General features: G+C 33.7%; 1 protein-coding gene and 1 pseudogene across 1 annotated transcript; both read left to right on the plus strand.

Moving 5' to 3' along the window:
• Positions 1–452: 452 nt before the first annotated feature.
• On the plus strand, positions 453–1395 carry LOC128240935 (annetocin receptor-like; annotated as a pseudogene).
• Positions 1396–15800: 14405 nt separating this feature from the next.
• Positions 15801–19435, plus strand: LOC128240936 (cephalotocin receptor 1-like). The gene is made up of 2 exons (XM_052957928.1): positions 15801–16788; positions 19203–19435. Exons 1-2 carry the CDS (start codon positions 15801–15803, stop codon positions 19433–19435), a joined length of 1221 nt encoding a protein of 406 aa, XP_052813888.1.
• Positions 19436–19925: the final 490 nt, after the last annotated feature.

Below are 19925 nucleotides of genomic sequence, written 5' to 3' on the forward strand. Positions count from 1 at the left end.
GTGCACGTGTATCTCATTTAGAAATCCGGGTTCAAATTAATATGTGCAGTTGTATAGAGGAGAAAGCGCCGTACACTTCGATATGAAGGAGGTAGAGCTGCATTCCGAGTAACAGCTGTATACACAGAACAGGACATTTATTTTTATTTAGATTAAGATTACCCATCCTGTTAACAATTTTACCATACGATGAGTTCTTCCTGCTTCCATCCCCAAAAACGAACAGTAGTATCAATATCATACAATTAAAAGAAGAAATGTTGTACCAACAAAAACCTACTTCGAAATTTTATGAAAATGATTTCAATCAACGTTGGTCATTGCAAAGACTATGCTAGAATACCCACACAATTCTAGACTTAAATAGGTCTCACAATATACTTTTATTCTTATCAAATCAAGCGTTCAATGTAATAATCTATTTCAGGAATTTCCTCCAGATGTAGACGACGATGAATACCACGTCTTCGATCATTCTCGCCTCGGGTGACGAGAGTCTTTATCGTCTAACCAACGATATGAGCAAAGGCGTTGAATTACAAATGGGCATTGAAAATGAAACACGCAATGACAATTTAACAAATGCCGGAATAAATGAAGCGCTGGCTCAGGCAGAAATATCAGTATTTGGTGCAATTCTATGCATGACTTTACTAGGTTATTTGATCGTTATCGTTGTTCTGAAAGAGGAAATTCAGTGGAATGCAAATGTTCATATCTCACCTAGCGGTGGCAGATATTTCAGTTGCCCTTTTCAGTTGTTTTCTCAACTTGTGATGGATATAACATTGAAATTTGAGGGAAACATTTTTCTTTGTAAGCTTGTCAAGTAAATGCAAATTTGAACAATGTATAGGTCCACCTACGTTTTTATCATGACCGCTTTAGACCGATATATGTCCATATGTTATCGCTTAATTCGCAGACATGGACAACAAAGAGAGTACATTTTATGACTGCAATCGCTATGATCCTTTCTGGCTTATTTTTATTACCACAATTATTTATTGTCTCGTACAAACAAAATCTTAACCGAGCTCATGACTGCATTGATAATTTTTGCAAACGCAATTCTGGACAGTGCAGGCATTTGATACCTGTATATTCATATCAGTTTATGCTGTACCATAAGTGATACTTACCATATGCTATACAAAGATTTTGAACGTAGTTTAGGTCAGCATGAACGCCAAACAGACGCATGTTGCAGCAGTCAAGCGTAAAACTCACTACAGAGATGGATCTTTGCCGTATCACACCGAGAAGACTGTTACTAACCGGGGAGCTCACTCAAGGAAGATCTCCAAGTCGAAAATGAAAACTGTGAAACTTACGCTTGATGTTTTGATCTACTTTATCGTATGTTGGGCGCCATTATTCATTACACAGATGTAGTTAGCTGTTTTTGATTACGCTACTTACTTTATAACTGAGGATATCGTATTACAAGTGGGGTGGTTGAATAATTACTTTTACTAGACGGATGATAAGTCTTAGTAACGGTAGTATTCTTTTGTTGCCCGACCTCTAAATTAATCATCTTGACAAACTTGTAACTATAGTGGGACTATTTTAACGAATGGTATAGCGGAGTTTACATGTAGCGCGTATCAGTAAATATGATGAATTATTCGCCATGAAAAGTATTTGAATGTATCAGATTCATATAAATATTGTTGAACTTCATATGTTATTCACCATGATGAAGGGCACACAAAACAGAGGATTTTATCTTCGTTGTTGTTTGTCCAAATCTAACAATGCAACAGATGTGTTTGTTAAAATGTCTGGGTAGGAAGTGTTCCAGGCACCATTCATTCCTTGCAACAATTTATTTGCCGGTCTCGCCTTGCTATTTTTATACCGCCTAGATCCCCCGCTGCCTGGAGATGGCCGTTTCAGTAAAGCACTTACACCCGCCCTACTCCGAACCGTTCGCAGTCCTTCGAATCATTTACATATTGAATGTTTACTTTTGTTAACCACCATAACATAATAAAAGGACCACTGCTCATTTAAAAGAATACTCAACATTCGATAATTTAATTGCAATTTTTTATCTTGTATCGATACCAAAGTCTTGTTCTAAGAAAGTAAGTCTCCAAACGTTTTCTTTTCACTTTTTGTTTTTACTAATTCACCAATCCTTGGATGTATTTCTATGTTAACTTTGTTAATGATGGTTATCGAAATGCATCTGGCAATTTTCAATTATTAAACCGATCCTAGCATTGTTTTATGTTTAGTTCATATCATGGCTGTCCCTTCTGAACTCGTGTAACAATTCTTGGAACTTCTATTACATTATTTTTTGCAGGTCATGCCATGTCTATTTAACTCTTCTGGCCAGTCTCAACTACATTTCACATCCTTGTTTTTTTCTTACATTCTTCTGTTTACATGTAATATCATGGCTATCGCAACACACCTGGCCAGTCTAAACAAAATCCATGGATTTATCTCGCATTCTCAGACCAACTCTGCAATACACGAACACCAACTTCTATGAAAACGTGGATGTCAACTCGGAAACAGAGAGAGATTATTTGCGCATGCGCCAGTTGAATCCACACAATACGTTTATTGTCTATGTTAACGTCATTCAATGACTAATAATTGATAAGGTTTACGTTTCACTTACCCTATATTTTTCATCTTAAATTGCGTCTACAGGGACAAAGCTACACACATTAAAGAACAAAAATAAAACATCAAATCGACGTTGGATGATATTACATGCTTTACCTTGGTCCGGGTTTAATATCACTTAAACCACGTATTGTTCTTGTTAAACACATGTGTAAAATAATAATAATATCAATTTGCAAGGCAATAATCATTTCTATCTTTTAGAAACAATAATTGCTTAATTGGTTATATTAGCAAGTCATACGTTTATTTCTTATTCTGATTGTATGATTTATGTCAGTAAGGTAGTTCATTCTCCATGTACAAATCAGAGTAAATCCTGATATAACCACTTAATATCATGAAAAACATTCTTTAAACGTTCGTCACTTTCTGTTTTTAAACCGGAAACGACGTCAAAATCAAAATCAAAATTAAATTTTATGACGTCATCATACTGGGTTTCACGTCACCATTTAAAATCCAGTTGTGTTTAAAGGATAATGTGTAGTTATGATTCTTACTGGATGTCATCCTAGTATGAGTTTAATATACTAACAGAACAAAAACTTATTTATAGTTAACTTTAAATTAGTCTTTTATCTTCATTTCTGAAACCATATAATCTAAATGGGAAGTAACATCAGAAGCAACGATCTATCTTTAAAATTAAAAACAATCATCACAGAATGAAAAAAAAAGCTGACTTGATAATTATGCAGATAACTGATTCATTAGTTTGCAAATTATTTCAAAATTTGTGCCTTCCGGAACTATTCGTAATTTTGTGAAAGTAATTGGTCATGACATCACATTAGAACTAAATGGCCGTTTTTACGGGACAATGAATCTGATTAAGTAAGCCTGATTCAATTATGTCTAATATAACGCACGAGTAAAGCGTTAACTTGCAAGACAGCCGTGGCATATGCAAAACTAAGGCATAGACTATTATTGTGGGCAAACCCGTCATTCCTTAAAAGCATAATCTTCACTAGTTAATAAAGACATATGTCTAATATTAATTAAGCATGGTGATTATATGTGGATATATAACATTATGATTTTTTTCCCACAAACTTAAGACTGTTAGGTAAAAGCGTAAAAGTGTGTTCCAGAAAATAAATATTGTTTACAACATATATACAATATTAAATGAAACGTCATGTTAACTGCACACTTAGAGGTATAACTATGATCTTCCCTTTCAAAATTTATTTTAGACAATTTCCAACGTCTTTAAGCATTCTTCCATTATTCACGCCTCACTTTAGAACTTCGTGAAATACGAGGAGTATTATTCCATTGTCGTAGTAGTCCGGCGAAAAAGGCGTAGACTTACAGAGGCATTCCAGGCATTGACATACATTTCTAGTTCTTGTTATAAAAAGTTGCAATGATATGGAAGGATATCACAAAAGAACTATGTCAACACTATTTTAACTACACATTTATTATGGTAAGAACTGATGTACTAGGTACGATGTAAGTCCGAAAAAATAGTTTTGCATAATGCACACCATATTGTTGATCGCATTGACGGCTATTCTCTGTCGGTTTTTTAGACTATCTGCGCATGCTCGCAGGTAGTCTTAAGACCGTAAAATCCAAAGAACTAGTTCTTTTCATGTCGTTTTAACCCATTTATTGTCTCAATGCGCTCTATGATTAGCAGAATGACGACGAAATCATAAAAATAGATTAGTTGTATTGCGGTCCGAGTATGAGTTCTTGCTTGTTCGGCTTTTTCCGCGCTGTATTTCTGTATCCCGGAGTTTTATTTTTAGTAGAATATAACTATTTTTAGATCGTTATATTTATCAGATTAATGCTCTGGTAGAAAGGTAACATACTGATATTCACTCTGAGTTTAGCCCAAGATGTTCTAGAAATTATTACCGTCCGCAAGTGTCCCATCGCCTGCAGGGTTTTTATTATAACCAGGTGTGACCCTGAAGCACGCTTATTTGTAATGGTGTATTTTTAACATTACTTTTATGAGATAAGAAACAAAAATAATTATGATTGTCTGAAAGTCAAAATAGTTGTATCTCAGGTTTCGCGTTGCTAATGCTTTAAATACTATGATATGCCTGCTAAACAATAACAAAATAATATTCATTCTATGATTTTTAGGCGTATACTTCCCTAATAAGATGTTTTCATATTTTGCGTTATAGCTTCGTTCCGGTGTATTATTGGCATAGTTTTGAACATAAGGCTTCCAATTTATTCTAATGCAACAGTGCAATTGTAACCACGCCCCCCCCCACCCCTAGGTCCGGGGAATATCGGGGACATTGACTTTCGGTCCAGCCCAGCGCGGGTAAAATCCCCGTCCTGCGGGGACGAACTGGAAGTAAAATCCTCGCCAAATGCCCCCACATCCCAGGGACACTAGGTAAGGCTCATTCTTCGCTGTATTTAATGCGAAGACAAACCCACCGCATTTTCCGGCACTGCGGAGCCACCGGAAAGGTAAAACCACGGCACATTTCCCCGGCTATCCCTGGTATACCCCCGGACTTGGGGGGGGGGGGGCGTGGTTACAATTGACTGGTGCATAACAAACATGACCTGATACGACAGTGACTTATGCATACGTTTGATGAAGCGAAGTAGTTCGGATTGAACCTGTGAAACATCTAAAGAGTGCAAAGCATTCATAACAGCACTAGTAGTATTTCTACACATATATTGACATAACACATTATTAATAAATAACATTTATTTATCAATAAAACTTGAAAAATCACAATCATGTTCCCATTCTTTGAACAGACAATTTCCGATAATCTTAAAATTGTTTCAAGTACATTAACTGACCGATTTTCTAAAAAAAGTTTCTACATACAGTAATTGACCACATGTTTGTCCTCACCGCGGGAAAACGACCATCTGATAAGCTCTGCATTTTCATAGGAATTATTTTTTCTAAAGTTGCTCGTAAAAATAAAATCATATACCTTAAACAATTATAACGTGTATGCTCATAAAACTTGCCTTACGTAAGATATCTAATCAAAGCACCGACAATTTTTTAGAAGCGATTGAAAGGGGCATGCATTGTAACTCTGAATACATGAGGATACGTCGACTGAAGTGATAAGCTGTACATTTTGAATGGAATTATTGCTGAAGTTGTTTATAAAAAAACTTATGATTTTCCTTAAACAAAACGTGTATGTTTATGAAAAGGAATGATATACATGATGTGTTGTATTTTCCTATCGTATGATGTCTAATCAAAGCAACGAAAACTCTTTAGAAATGATTGAAAGGGGCATGCATTGTCACACTAGTTAAATACATGGGGATTGGGGATTACGACGATTGAGTGACATTTACATAAACAAAATGACATAAGGCGCCATAATATATATATATATATATATATATATATATATATATATATATATATATATATATATATATATATATATATATATATATATATATATATATATAGTTGCCCTAGGCACATTTTTCAGTTTTATTCATACACTCAATGCAAACAAACATGAGGATATTACAAGTGCTAAGTATAACAAGGCTTTAAACAGGCACTGAGTGAATACATATATGAAAACAAAGTATACAATGAGTTAAAAGTTGTATGAAAGGAATGAAACAATGAGTTTCAAATTACAAATAGAAGTACAATTATCAATAATCAGAATCAAAATTATGTCAAGTTTAATCATTTTCAAACAGAAAAAAACTCAACATTATGCCAGTTATCAAAATTCTTCGGAAGAGGATGTACATTTAAGGTATATAGCATGGGAGAATTATCCAATTTAATACGCCGAATAAACGATTGATACACGTTTACATAACACACAGTTTTTAACACTAAATTGTAAATGAAGTTAAAATGTGTTTGAAAATATTGATAGTTTCCTAAAATCATTTTCATTCGTTCTTTAAAAAGGTTCAGGAATTTAACATAACTTTGTGTAACATAAAATACAGGTGTTATTAACGTCTTTCTCCGATTTAAAAAATCGGGACATTTTATTATATAGTGGCGTTCGTCACCTATCGTTCTATTCCAACGCTAGTATTTTTTATTCTCGTATGGGACATTATTCCATCGACCAGTTTCACATGGTAATTTGTGATTTCTCATTCGTAATTTTGCAACTTTTGTATTTATGTCATAGGTGTTATACAGATATTTTTCCAATTCAAACTTTCTTTTAATTGTTTTATAAAATCGGAAGCTTGTGGATGTGTGTAATGTACTGTACCAGTCATTATTAAACAAGTTTGGTGACCTCATTCAATATCAGTTAATTAAAAGGGTTTTGCTTACTAATTACGCATATCAAAACGAACGACTGAACGTACATACCTAGTTAAAGCGATTTGGGTTTGTATAATTGCTCTATAAAAGCTTTTGCCCGGAGTGCCGTTTATCTTGAATAAATACGGCGACTGTTGGTCGCTATGGATATATATATATCCTCTTTAACGCTAAACAATTGGGACAGTTTAAAGGTATAATAATGTTAATATTACCTATATACTGAGATTAAACCTCTTAGGACATGATTTATTCAAATACGTCTCCTTGTGCTTGGCTATTAAGAAGACTGTAAAATACATATCACCTAAGAATGATATATCAAACAGCATCGGGGAAATTGGTTTATTGCAGGAGTATGGGTGGCAAAGGTTTTACCTGAAACGATCGAATTTAGATAAAAACAAAACAGGAAACCAAATGCCATTACAAAAGGGAATAGTAATTAGTATCGCCGATACTATCGATTATCTTATTTAATGATATGCCAACAGATAAATTCATCGAACTGACACAGCAAGTTGTATTTATTTCAGTCTATAACATAAGCTGAATGAGCAGATAGGTTTTGTAGAATACGTTTAAAACTTGTTAACCTATCTGTAAATCTCCTGCTGTGTAATTATCTTTCTTAGACGACAAGGGTTTTTCGTTTGATTGATCCCGTTTTGAAGATTCTTTGAAGATACTTATTGGTAGCAAGCACGAGCGGAATACGTAATTAAACTTAACATGCGATGATCATACTAACTGTTTTAAGCACAAGAAAATAAAACTAACGCAAAACTAGAATTACTTGAAATATGTATTATAATGAAAAATGCATGCTCGATTTAAAAACGACAACTTGAAAACAATTTGCTTGTTTTGTGTTTGTTTGACGTTTTAAAGTCAGCAACAAACTGAAAGCAATTACAGAATGCTTTATGGGCTGGAAGAAGTTTATTAGTATAACAGGAAATTCCTATACATGTCGTATAATAAAAAGTTTAAAAAATAGGCCGTTTAATTAAATATTCTACCAATCGGTTTTTTAGGTACAATTTCAGACTTCATTTTCAACATGGTTTTTCTGTATTATTACTTTGCACATGTTTGCATGAAGTTTGGACAAAGTATGCCAAGGTCAGGGGCGGTTCCAGGAGTTGGCGTTGGAGGTTGTCGTAACTTAGGGGCGTAAACGATTTACTTTCGCCCCTTCCTAAGAAGGGGATTTGGGTTTTCCCAAAGAAAAGAGAACCAATTTCTAGCCCTAAATGGTTCAATTAGGGCGTATATAAAAGAGCTGAAACTCCCTGTATGATACTCCTTTGAAATGAACGCAATAAAAACAGTAATACTTTTAAAATACTATTTTAAAGTAGTTTCGAGGACTGTGTATTAAGCAAATCCTTTATTATAATCATCTTATCATGAAGAACGTGTGACAGTATATAAAAGAACAAGATCACGAGTGTTTTAAGCGAGCCAATACGTCAGTTGGCTACGCCAATAATTTTTCCTTAGTACTGATGACGAGCATGCTCAATGGTATCAATATTCTATCGACAGGTTTGTAGTTGCATAGAGACGCTACTTGAGTTGTTGTTTTTTCTAATGGGTACTAAGTTTCAATCAATTCAACAAATTACGCTTTCATGAACTTGCTCCATACTCACATGGAGTGAATAACATACACATTATTTAAAACAAAATTAAAATAAAGTTCTTATTTCGAGAATCACCACCCATTTAGTTGCTGTCATCACAACAAAGATTATTTTAACTGTTTAAGACACGAATCTTGCTTCCGGCTCAAAGTACAACATGATATCTAAACACGCAGCTGTAGTAGTCAACATGTTCACGAATACCCTGCCTGAAAGCACAGGCATAAGCACCAAACGAGAGACACATAATGTACAAAGCCACACAGTCAGATATCACAGGCATCAACATATCTGTAATAATACATGTTTGGGGTTACCGCCAAGGTATGGGTAGTGAAACAAGACTTCAAAAGCGGCATCCAACCTGACAATTGTCCCAACATTTATAAACCAAGCGTTAACAGGGATCTACATGATCATTGTTTTGCACTACTCTTGTTATGTTAAATGTGGTTACAAAAACTTGCAGAGATTAATGAATAAATCATTTCATTTAACTTATCCAACCTTGGTATATTGCCTTGGTTGGTTCTCACTTGCGCGGAAGCGGAGACATCTTCGACATGAACTACCCCAGTTTAAGTTATTTTGATGCAATTTTAGCGTATAGGGGAAACTTGCAAGCGATTTAAAACGGTGACACAATTACGCCAGAGATGCCCCGTCAATTGGCTTCCGTCGGAAATCAAAATATATTAAAAACAAGACCGGTCCCGACCTTAGAATGTTTGGAATTTGATCAAAATTTTGGCAAGAAACTCATGTCATAGTAGTATTGAACCCGAATAATAATCGAACTTAAACGTTAAGCAACTCAGCCCATACTGTAAGAACATAAACAGACTATTGTTTAAATTCTGTTAAATGCGATAGACAGGAAAAATTGTTGTGTGTTTGTAAACAGAGTCCCTATCACTAGGGTACTCAAGCATGTTTTGTATTTTCTCAGGATTTGACTACAAGGATGTCAAACACTTTTGATTGTGTTTTATTAAAGCAAATCAGTATCTTTAATGACAAAGTTATATGAACAAAATTCATGTTGTCGCTTTTATCTGCTTTGAACGAACGGTCATCATCAACTATTAAATAATCAAATATTTCTTCATCAGATATAAACATATACGTTCGTGTTGTTAAAGTAATTCATTTAACTAAATGATACGTACAAGCTATCGACATTCTGAAAGACAATACTCGACATCACCATTCTAAGCGCTTTTTTATCAATACTTTCAAAGAACTTTTTCACAGATTAAATAGCTCTCTTTAAGTAAAGATAGAATATTAATGAAGCTTAATGCCATTTGTATTTAAAATACGCTGGAAACCAGACAGATAAAACTAATACTCTGTTACGAGACACATATTTTAGGAAACCAATAGCATATATACACGCGTATACCTCATACACACGTGATTTGTTGAGACGGAAGGAGGTGGTTTAATTATTTATTCTTTGTTCGAATTACAGAATAATGCGCTTCATTTTTAATGTAATGCTTTAAGATATAACTTATATTTACTTCTTCAAGTGCCCCGGCGATTTGTTAACGCATACTTCGTATGCTAGGAAGTGGTTTATACTTGTCTACCTAAAACCATTTTGTAAATACAAACATGAATGCCAGATCCCTGAGACTTTGAAGTGAAATAATTTAAACGATTCACCATCCTTTTTTGGCACTGCTTTTGAACTTGTTAACTGGCAAATAGTGAAGACATTTAGAATTGTATTTGAATGCCTTAAAAATATTAGGTACGTCTCGTATGATCTCAATTAAATATTCACTCCATAGAATAATCGCTACAATATTAACTCATATCATGGAGAACCTAATATTGTTTTTCTAGGAAATGGACTCGGTGTGGAATGGAAATCGGCTTCTCACTGAAGACGCATGTATTGGTTCACATCATTCCACCTCCTGTGGCGCTGGTCGGGCAGTTGTATGGAGGCACTTCGCAGTGAAGTATGAACTTTGAATATTTCGTCAAAGCAGTTATAGTTTATTTACTGAATTAATATAACCAAACGATTTTCTTCTTGTTGAAGATATATTATTGTGATGGGTTTTATGGAGAAGGGACGGCTAATATGATGTGTTAATGACAATAAGTATTCTAATAGCTGTTATAAAAGCATTTATACAGACAATTTAAAGATTAAGTGAAAATAACGTAATTTTAATTGAACGTCAATTGCTTGGCAAATAATGAATAATTAACGTACAAAGTGCTGCTGTTGACATTCCTACACCAGAAGATGTTTGTTCAGCATTATGGAAACCTTCTAGGATATTGTAACTTCTGCTTTGGGGGGGGGGGGGGGGTAAAAAGTGTTATTAAAGAAAACATAATATGAGCTGAAATTTTGACGTTGCTGGCAAGATATATACCTGTGGAATTCCAATTTTGAATTTAAAGCGCTGTGTGTCAGGAACAGTTTGATATAGATTGTGTTCTGTGTAATTCGTATCAAACATACTTCACGCGAAGCCTTTAAAGCACCTGCAAATTGAAGAAGGTTTGGGCGCGTCTTGCAATCAGTTACAGTCGCATATTGAAATAGGTCAGCATTTAGATGATTAACTTTGAGCTTGATTGTTACATGTAAATAGTTATTTAAGATTATTGTATGTAAGTATGCATAAACACATTAAATATATATTGAAAATCAACTTAAAATAATGTTCAAAATTATCAATGTGAATTCCAAGAAGCGACAGTGGTGTTATAACGTTACAGGTAATGGAAGAACAATAAAAACTACAATGATAAATTAATATCAAATTATTGATTCGAAAAAGTAACACCAGGCTATTGCAATATACAAAAATACACAACTTGATATACGACACTGGATTTAAAACAGCACTAGCAACATACCTTTACAGGGATATGTATTACTTTATAAAATCAGTATCAGTATTTTTTATAGATATAACTAGGGAAACTTGATTTCATGCAGGTTGCAGTGAAACCGAGTTAAATGCAAATCATTCAAATCCAGCTATACCCCAGGATTATTTAAACAAAAGAAAACAACAGTTGTTAAGAAAAAAACGGATAAAAAGTCTACACACTCGCAAAATTCGCTAACTGGTAAGTTTCCTCGTGGCAGAGTTAGTTGCCTTAGGTAAAACACACGGGCAAAATAACTCGGGGGTAAGTGAAGATACTGTTTCAAATATTTTCTTGTAGAAATCCACAGAGTCATGCTCACGGTCGCTTGCTTCGCGGTATCTTGCCGTTCTGTTACATGGTTATAAGAGTTCTGGCCCCAATTTCTCGAAACTTCTTAAGCTTAACAGGCTTAAGTCGCTTATTTCAATTAGCCAAAATACATACTGAAAATGTTTTTTGGTAAATGAAAAATGGTTTATTCTGTTAATCATACAGTTTAATCCTACATAATTTCTAAAAAAAAATGAAGTAAATCTAACACATTTTATGGAATAACAAAAATAGTGAGATTAGCTTAATCCTGTTATAAAGGACTTTCGGGAAATTCGGGCATGGTCGGTTGCTCAGGTGGCACAAGAACGGCGTATGAACGGATTATGATGATTCGGTATGCATAGCGGTATTTTATTATTGCGGCTTTATACCTGTGCAATCGGACAAGATAATCCGCTTCGGATTGCAGATATGGTTCGTCACGCATACGATTTCTTATAATAGCCATTATTTGTAAACCAGCTTGATAGTAGGTTAATGTAAAGGTTATTGATGAATTGCATTGTTTTATTGACATTTCACCATTAATTGCGGTCGAGTAAGCATTCTATGGTAACGAAATATAAATGACGTTTTATAACCGAGTTATTTTCAAATAATAATTCATATTTTAAAAGTAAATACTTCACTGTTTCATTCATTTCAAAATCCAACTAGCTCAAGGCGTGGACAAATTTCAACGAACTTATTTCCGAACGACGTTATCATACAATTTATATTTACAAAGTTGACGCTGTTTTCTGAAAGCATATAATTAATTGTCTATTTATGTCAATTTCAGGCATATGATAAAAATAAAATATGTAAGTTATTCCTTTAAATCGCAACAAATTTTATGTATGCGAGTGGTCAGCAATTGTAGATCAATATAAGACGACACGAAGTCCGGAGAACAACGTGGCTGCAAAAAGGTTCGCTCAGATTATTTCAAAATAATGATGCTCTTTGAATTCTTCATATTTAAGGCAGTTAAGGTTAATGTGGTTATATCTGTCCTTTAGTTTCTATTATATAAAAAGTTACTTCCCTTGTCATTCAAAAAGCCACGACATTTAAAAAATTGATTTTCAATTTTCGATGTCACGATTTCCGTAATATTTGTTTACAATTGGAGTTTATTCTTATGAGCTTGGACTAATAATGTTGTTACATGTAATGACAGCATGTTTTTAAATGTAACGATGAATTGCCTTTTATAATTTTCCTTGTGCTATGTGTATCAATGGTTCCAGAAAACCAAATACGTTCGGCCATTTTGACCCATACCTGATGCGGACGTTCGAATGAAAATATCGTTGTCGAGTTGATTTTAAGGTGTTATCGGTCAGAAACGGCCGTAAAATAACCACAATTTATGGAACGTTTTACTTTTGAAAATAACAATGAATGGGGTCGGCGGGTTCGAGTAAAGAAAAATAAAAACTCTCGCCTCATCATCGTATATTGAACTGAGTACTTAGGGGAATGTCTTTCTGAATTATATAGCATTTTGAAGAACCACATAACATAATAAACTAGAAATGTGTCCATAGGACACGGATGCCCCCACTTCGATTTTTTGTCACAGAAAATAAGCCATAATGATTATTCAGGATAATCTGAGGGCCCTAACTCCTAAATGATTAAAGCGATTTCCATGGCTATCGAACTTGATCAAGATATTATGGTCACAAACATGTGTTAAAAGTTTGGTGAGGATTGGACAAACAGTTTTCAAGAATTAGATCGGAAACAATCTTCGGGAATTTTTGGCAAAAAAGGGCCGTAACTCCTAAATGACTAAAGCGATTTCCATGACTATCGAACTTGATCAAGATATTATGGTCACAAACATGTGTTTAAAGTTTGGTGAGGATTGGACAAACGGTTTTCAAGAATTAGATCGGAAACAATCTTCGGGACGTACGTACGTATGTACGTACGTACGTACGTACGTACGTACGGACAAGGGCAACCCTATATGCCGCCACTTTGTGGGGGCATAACAAATCTGTCTGGCTTTGATGTAGCCGATCATTGACAGATAAGTATCTAGGTCACCACACTAATAATAAATGTCATGCGTTTCCGGTACAGATAAAACATCCGATACGAGGGCACCTGCGTTGCAAGGTAACGAGGCTCACCGAATAACCGGCTACACAGCGTGCCGGAGGGTAAGAATTTTCTTTCCGGACCAGACAACTTGCTTGAATATTTTTCGAACATACCATAAATTACTTTCTATGAAAAAGTGTCATATTTTTTTGCATTTTTCACCAAAAAGCACATGCGCTGATGTTTATTGACGCGTAGTAATTTTAATTTACTGTATACGTCAAAGAGTTCCTTTTATATAACGTTTTCAAAGGTTTTTTTTGTTTTGTTTTAATTTAGATTCTATAATTATGTTAAGTTAATGTTAGTCATCTATTGAACTTTCATAGTTTTGCTTACATGATAATGTAATAAAATGATCAAAAAGTATTGCGTCACAATGCGTTACTCATCTAGCATGGGGGTTGCCAGATAGGGTTTTTCCAGGCTTTTTTTCACGGGAAATGCCTATCCGGTGTGCTAGAAATTGGCTTCGGAAGGACAACATGCTTAAGAATGAATTAAGATAATTATATTTATTGTTTTTTAAATTATATTTACTAAACATAATGACCCCAAGTGACCAGTTAATCATTTAAATACACTGTAAACGAGGTAGAGGACCACTATGAACATATTAAATAAATATTTCAAAGAAAGAAAGCAAGGGATGGCATTTCTTCATAGTTAATTTTAAACACCTGTGTACAGGAAAAGCCAGAAAGATTTGATTGTTTTAATGATTGTGTTTAACGTCATATATCGTATTAAGTTGATGTTTCAAACTAATTTACCTGTCTGTAACAAAACCAGGGTGGAATCCTGGCATCACAAAAATGTAAGATAATCAAGGATATATGTTAGACAAAAATTGTTTTTTTCGGTTAGTTTACTATGATAGGCACGAAATACCTTTCAGTAATATCCTTTCCTTCCTAATCAGATTGTTGTTAGAGTAGTTTTTGTTTTCAAATACTAGGGTACATTCATTCCTGACGATAAGCACTGCAAATGTTGATATAACTTGGCGTTTATTGGAACCAGATCCAAAAAAAACGAGTATTGTTTTCAATTATATTTCGAACTCAAGTATTTAAATTGTTTTATAAAATGTCAGATGATGGGCTTGTAGATGGATGTATCGACCACGACATGTCTGAAACTGTTTTGTAATACACAGTTATAACAATTATAACTACACGAACAAAGGTATATTTTATCGTCTTTGACTGAGTAGACTCAAACCCATGGAGTAACAAGTATAATAATAAAAACTAAGTTGCTTGTTTATGTGCATATTGGATTGCAAATACATGTTACTTAAAATATGAAAGTATTTGTAACATAATGAGATAATGGACTTACTTTATAAAATTATTACATATCCGCCATCTCTGTAATAAAAATGATTTGAGGATAATTGTTACTCGTTTCACGTTTTAAATAAAAAAATACAAGAGAGGACCAAAACTCCATTTGATGATATTCAAAACATGAATAAATAAACTGTATTGTGCTTCATATTATAATTAGGGCATGTCCTCTAACATTTCAAGTGAATAAGACACAATGTTATTATTATTATAGTCATTTGGGGTCATTGAATATGTCTCAATGATTCCTGAAAATGGAATACCGCTAACGTTGATACAAGAGGTATTGAAAGTCCCTGTGTTGCACTTAATAATCACTGTCAATGGAACGGAGAATTTTGTTTACATTCCTTGAATATATTTAATGCTTTTCTAAAAATCACTTGTCAATTATTTTCGAAATATACGGTAGAATACCTGCAAATTATACAATTTAATTAAGTTTCACCACATTTTTATACTTATGAAATTAATTGTAAAAGGCTTTTAATGTATTTCAGGAATTTCCTCCAGTGGTAGACGACTATGAATCCAACACCTTCTATCATTGTCGGATCGAGCAACGAGAGCCATTATTGGCTAACCAACGATATGAGCGAAATCGCTGAAAACCAAATTGACGATGCAAATGGAAGTCACAACGTCAATGTAACAGATAACGAAAGGAATGAAGGGCTTGCCCAGGCAGAAATTGCTGTGTTGGGTGCAATTTTATGTATGGCCTTACTGGGTAACTTGATCGTTATCGTTGTTCTTATGTACAGAAAGAGGAAATTAAGTCGAATGCAAATGTTTATAATTCACCTAGCGGTTGCTGATATTTCGGTAGCCCTTTTTCAGGTATTGCCACAACTTGTGATGGATATTACATTTAAATTTGATGGAAACAATTTTCTTTGTAAGCTTGTAAAGTACATGCAGGTTGGAACGATGTATAGCTCCACCTACGTATTAATCATGACCGCTCTAGACCGATATATGTCCATATGTAATCCGCTAAGTTCACAGACATGGACAAGAAAGAGAGTACATGTTATGGCTGCAATAGCTTGGATCCTTTCTGCCATATTTTCGTTACCACAATTATTTATCTTCTCGTATAAACAAAGGCTTGATGGAGTTCATGACTGCATGGATAATTTTGATTTGCAAAAGCAATTTTGGACATTGCAAGTTTACGTTACATGGATATTCATATCAGTATATGCTGTTCCTTTTGTGATACTGACCATATGCTATATAAAAATTTGCCACGTCGTTTGGGTCAGCGTAAACTCAAAAGAGACATACGACGCAGTCAAGCGCAAAACACACTACAGAAATGGGTCTTCGCCGTATCACACCGAGGAGACTGTAACAAACCCGAGAGCTCACTCAAAGAAAATGTCCAAGTCCAAAATCAAGACTGTGAAACTTACGCTTACAGTTGTGATATGCTTTATCGTATGTTGGGCGCCATTCTTCATTACACAGATGTGGTCAGCCTTTGATATGAACGCACCTTACTTTACAAGTGAGTGTCTGGTATTGCAAATAAATAATCAGTTTTGAGTAAATGGATGACATAAAGATACATTATGTGTGTGTGTGTTATTTTTACTAGACGTCTCTTGTGGTCGTTCTGTTTTCATTTATCTAAATGTGTTAAAGAGCATTTCGCATTACGTTTTACTGTGTTGAAATCGTAAGTAAAAATGTTTGATTGTGAAATCTGAAGATATTTTTTTCTTTTTGGAACTGCTAAAGTATAACAGTCCGTTTATTAGATCATAAAAGCAACAATGTCACTGGTAATAAAGTAATACATAGACAAAGATTTAAAAAAATCATATACTCAAAGTATCTATTGAATGTACTTAAGGTTTTTTATAAAGTCATTCAGGAATCGGCAATTGACATTTTTTATTCGTAGGTATGTTTCTAAAGCAATCGGATCGTAATATAAATAAGACAATATATTTATGGGCTTTATTCTCCGGTCGCATATAAAGTATGTTTTATAAATACAATAACATATTTGACTTAAAACAATATTAACACAGTTGTATTTTTTTTGGTGTATCTTATATCCTATTACAATATAATTGATATCATTAAACATTTTCTTTATACCACATTTTTTAAATCAGGCATTTATCGTCGACCAAAAATTGGATAATGAAGAACAATGGATACAAAATGTTGATAATCTTCAACTTCCTTGCAACACATACACAGGGGACTGTCTCTCAATTTCCATGTAAATAAATTTAAGTTAGTCGCCACTAGATTACTTAATAATTTAATTTTGAATTGTTTAACTTTGTTGTCAACAACAGATTCATAAACTATATAATACCATAATTTCCACTCCATTTTTCTTTCTTGTACACGTTTATTCCAGTAACTATGGATATACGGTTTTTCGAAAATTTGCCGGACAAAGAGCTGATATATTTCTTATTTGCCATTTCGCTAATTAGTTTGTTCCCAAAACTTATTAAAGGTTTTGAATTGTCATTAGTATTTATCGATTCGTTTGATTTCACAGTTATTTTTCATTGGATCGGAATGGCTTTTTTGACTTTATTTATTTCCGCTATCCAATTAGTTTTGTTTTTAAGTTTATTCAGAATCAGATTAGTGTCTATAGTGCCAGTATTTGAAAGAATATCGTTTACGAATATTAAATCCGATTCAATCTAATTCTTAAACAGTATGTTTTTATTATTATGTTTTATAAATTTATTGCCCCAGATAATTTATTTTCTATTATCATAAAAGGTATTGGGTATTTTAGTTTGGTTGGCAGTCAGTTGTTTAAAATGAATCCACGTTAAAAGTAGTTGATTATAAATAAAATTTGGTTAGTTTATATGTGATAGGTTGTAAAGATTTGATAGAATCTATGTTCATGTAAAAGATGAGGAAGTTCTTTCCGAACTGGTCAAGCAATACAGATGGTATAATTTTCCAGTTAGCATTAATTTTGCTTATAAGATGTGTTGCCCGTTTTAATTTCATAGTTTTAGAGAAAAACCAAAGTCTGGCAAATCTAAACCACCCTCAAGTTTATTTCCAAGAAAATGAATTAGCCTTTTTAAGATAATTCAAAAATCAAATTTAAGACAATTGGATGCGGACGATGAAGAAAAAGAAATGATTTGACAATATATCAGAACAACTATTAAATAATACACCTACACGCAAATACACGAGCTGTTCGTTAGGGTTTCTAACTATCTAAAACATATTGTAACATTTAATGTTTCGTTCTATCAGGTTTACCAATATTATTATCGTTGAAGCAGAATTGACTTGATAAACAGCAGACGAAAAAGATCAACGATTTGATTGTATTGTAATAGCTATTTATTTCGAAGAAAAGTTGTTTTTAATTAAGTTTGGAAGTACTTTTACTTTCAGGTAATTTCATTGCAATTTTAATTTCCCCGACCAATTTGAATTATTACACGTATCTTTGGGTAATCTGGCATTGCCTAACTTCTAGGTTATTTCTTCCTTAAATAGTTCCTGAATTTTATATCAACAAGAGCTATGGCAAAGCTATTGATAAGGTATGAGTTATGAACCTATCAGTGATTTTATCGTACACTCATTTAAATTAAAGGTCATAGATTCTTGCCATTTTTGACACCAATTCTTTTTCATGTTACTGAAGCACCAATCTTTATATGTCTCTGATATAATATATTGTCATGGATATCGCAACGCAACTGACTAGTCTAAACTTACCAATCCTTAAAGCTAGCCTACATGTTTTATTTAAAGCTAAATCCATGGCTATCGCATCGCTTCTTGCCATTCTCAACTCTTGAACTAATATTTGGAGTTACTTCGCATTCTATCTGGATACTGTTATCGCAATGTTCAGTCAGAGCTCTTGTACCTATTCCTTGTATTTATTTCGCATTCTTCTATTTACAGGTCATATCATGGCTATCGCAACGCTTTTGGCTAGTCTCAACTCGTGTACAAATCCTTGGATTTATTTCGCATTCTCCGACAAATTGTGCAAGAGAAGAAAACCAACTACCATGAAAACGTGGATGTCAACTGCAAACACATACATGACTGAAACAGAGAGAGATTATTTGCGCATGCGCCAGTTAAATCCGGATAATACGTCATTGTCATTGTCCAGGTCATTCAATGACTAATAATTGATCAGATCTATACTGAACTAGCAAACTCTTGATTTGTGATCTGTTAATACTGACTTAGTGCTACACACATTCAAAAGGAAAATACATATTATATGCCATCAAATCAGCATTGGTGTAACCATACTATTACTCATTGCTTAAAATAAAAGTGTTATTTTTTGACAATTTGGTTATTACTATTGAAAAAAATTGACTTTTAAGTTGGCACATCAAGCTTAATATTCGATGTACAACATGACTGCAATTGTCAAGATCTACAATTGTTAATGTTAAGGTTGCTGTGATGTCGTATTTGGCATCATTTGTATTCAGTGATTTTTATTTATATCCTCATTTTTTAAACACTATCATTTAGCTTAAATTCAGATAAATTAACAAGCACATGATTACTAGAGATACGTATTATAAAGATCTACTTTTTTGTTTGCTTTTGTTTTTAGTGATATGTACTATTTTATTAGTAAGGAACTCTCGTCAATTCGAA

The sequence above is a fragment of the Mya arenaria genome, chromosome 7, assembly GCF_026914265.1.
Source record: "Mya arenaria isolate MELC-2E11 chromosome 7, ASM2691426v1".
Lineage (NCBI taxonomy): Eukaryota > Metazoa > Mollusca > Bivalvia > Myida > Myidae > Mya > Mya arenaria.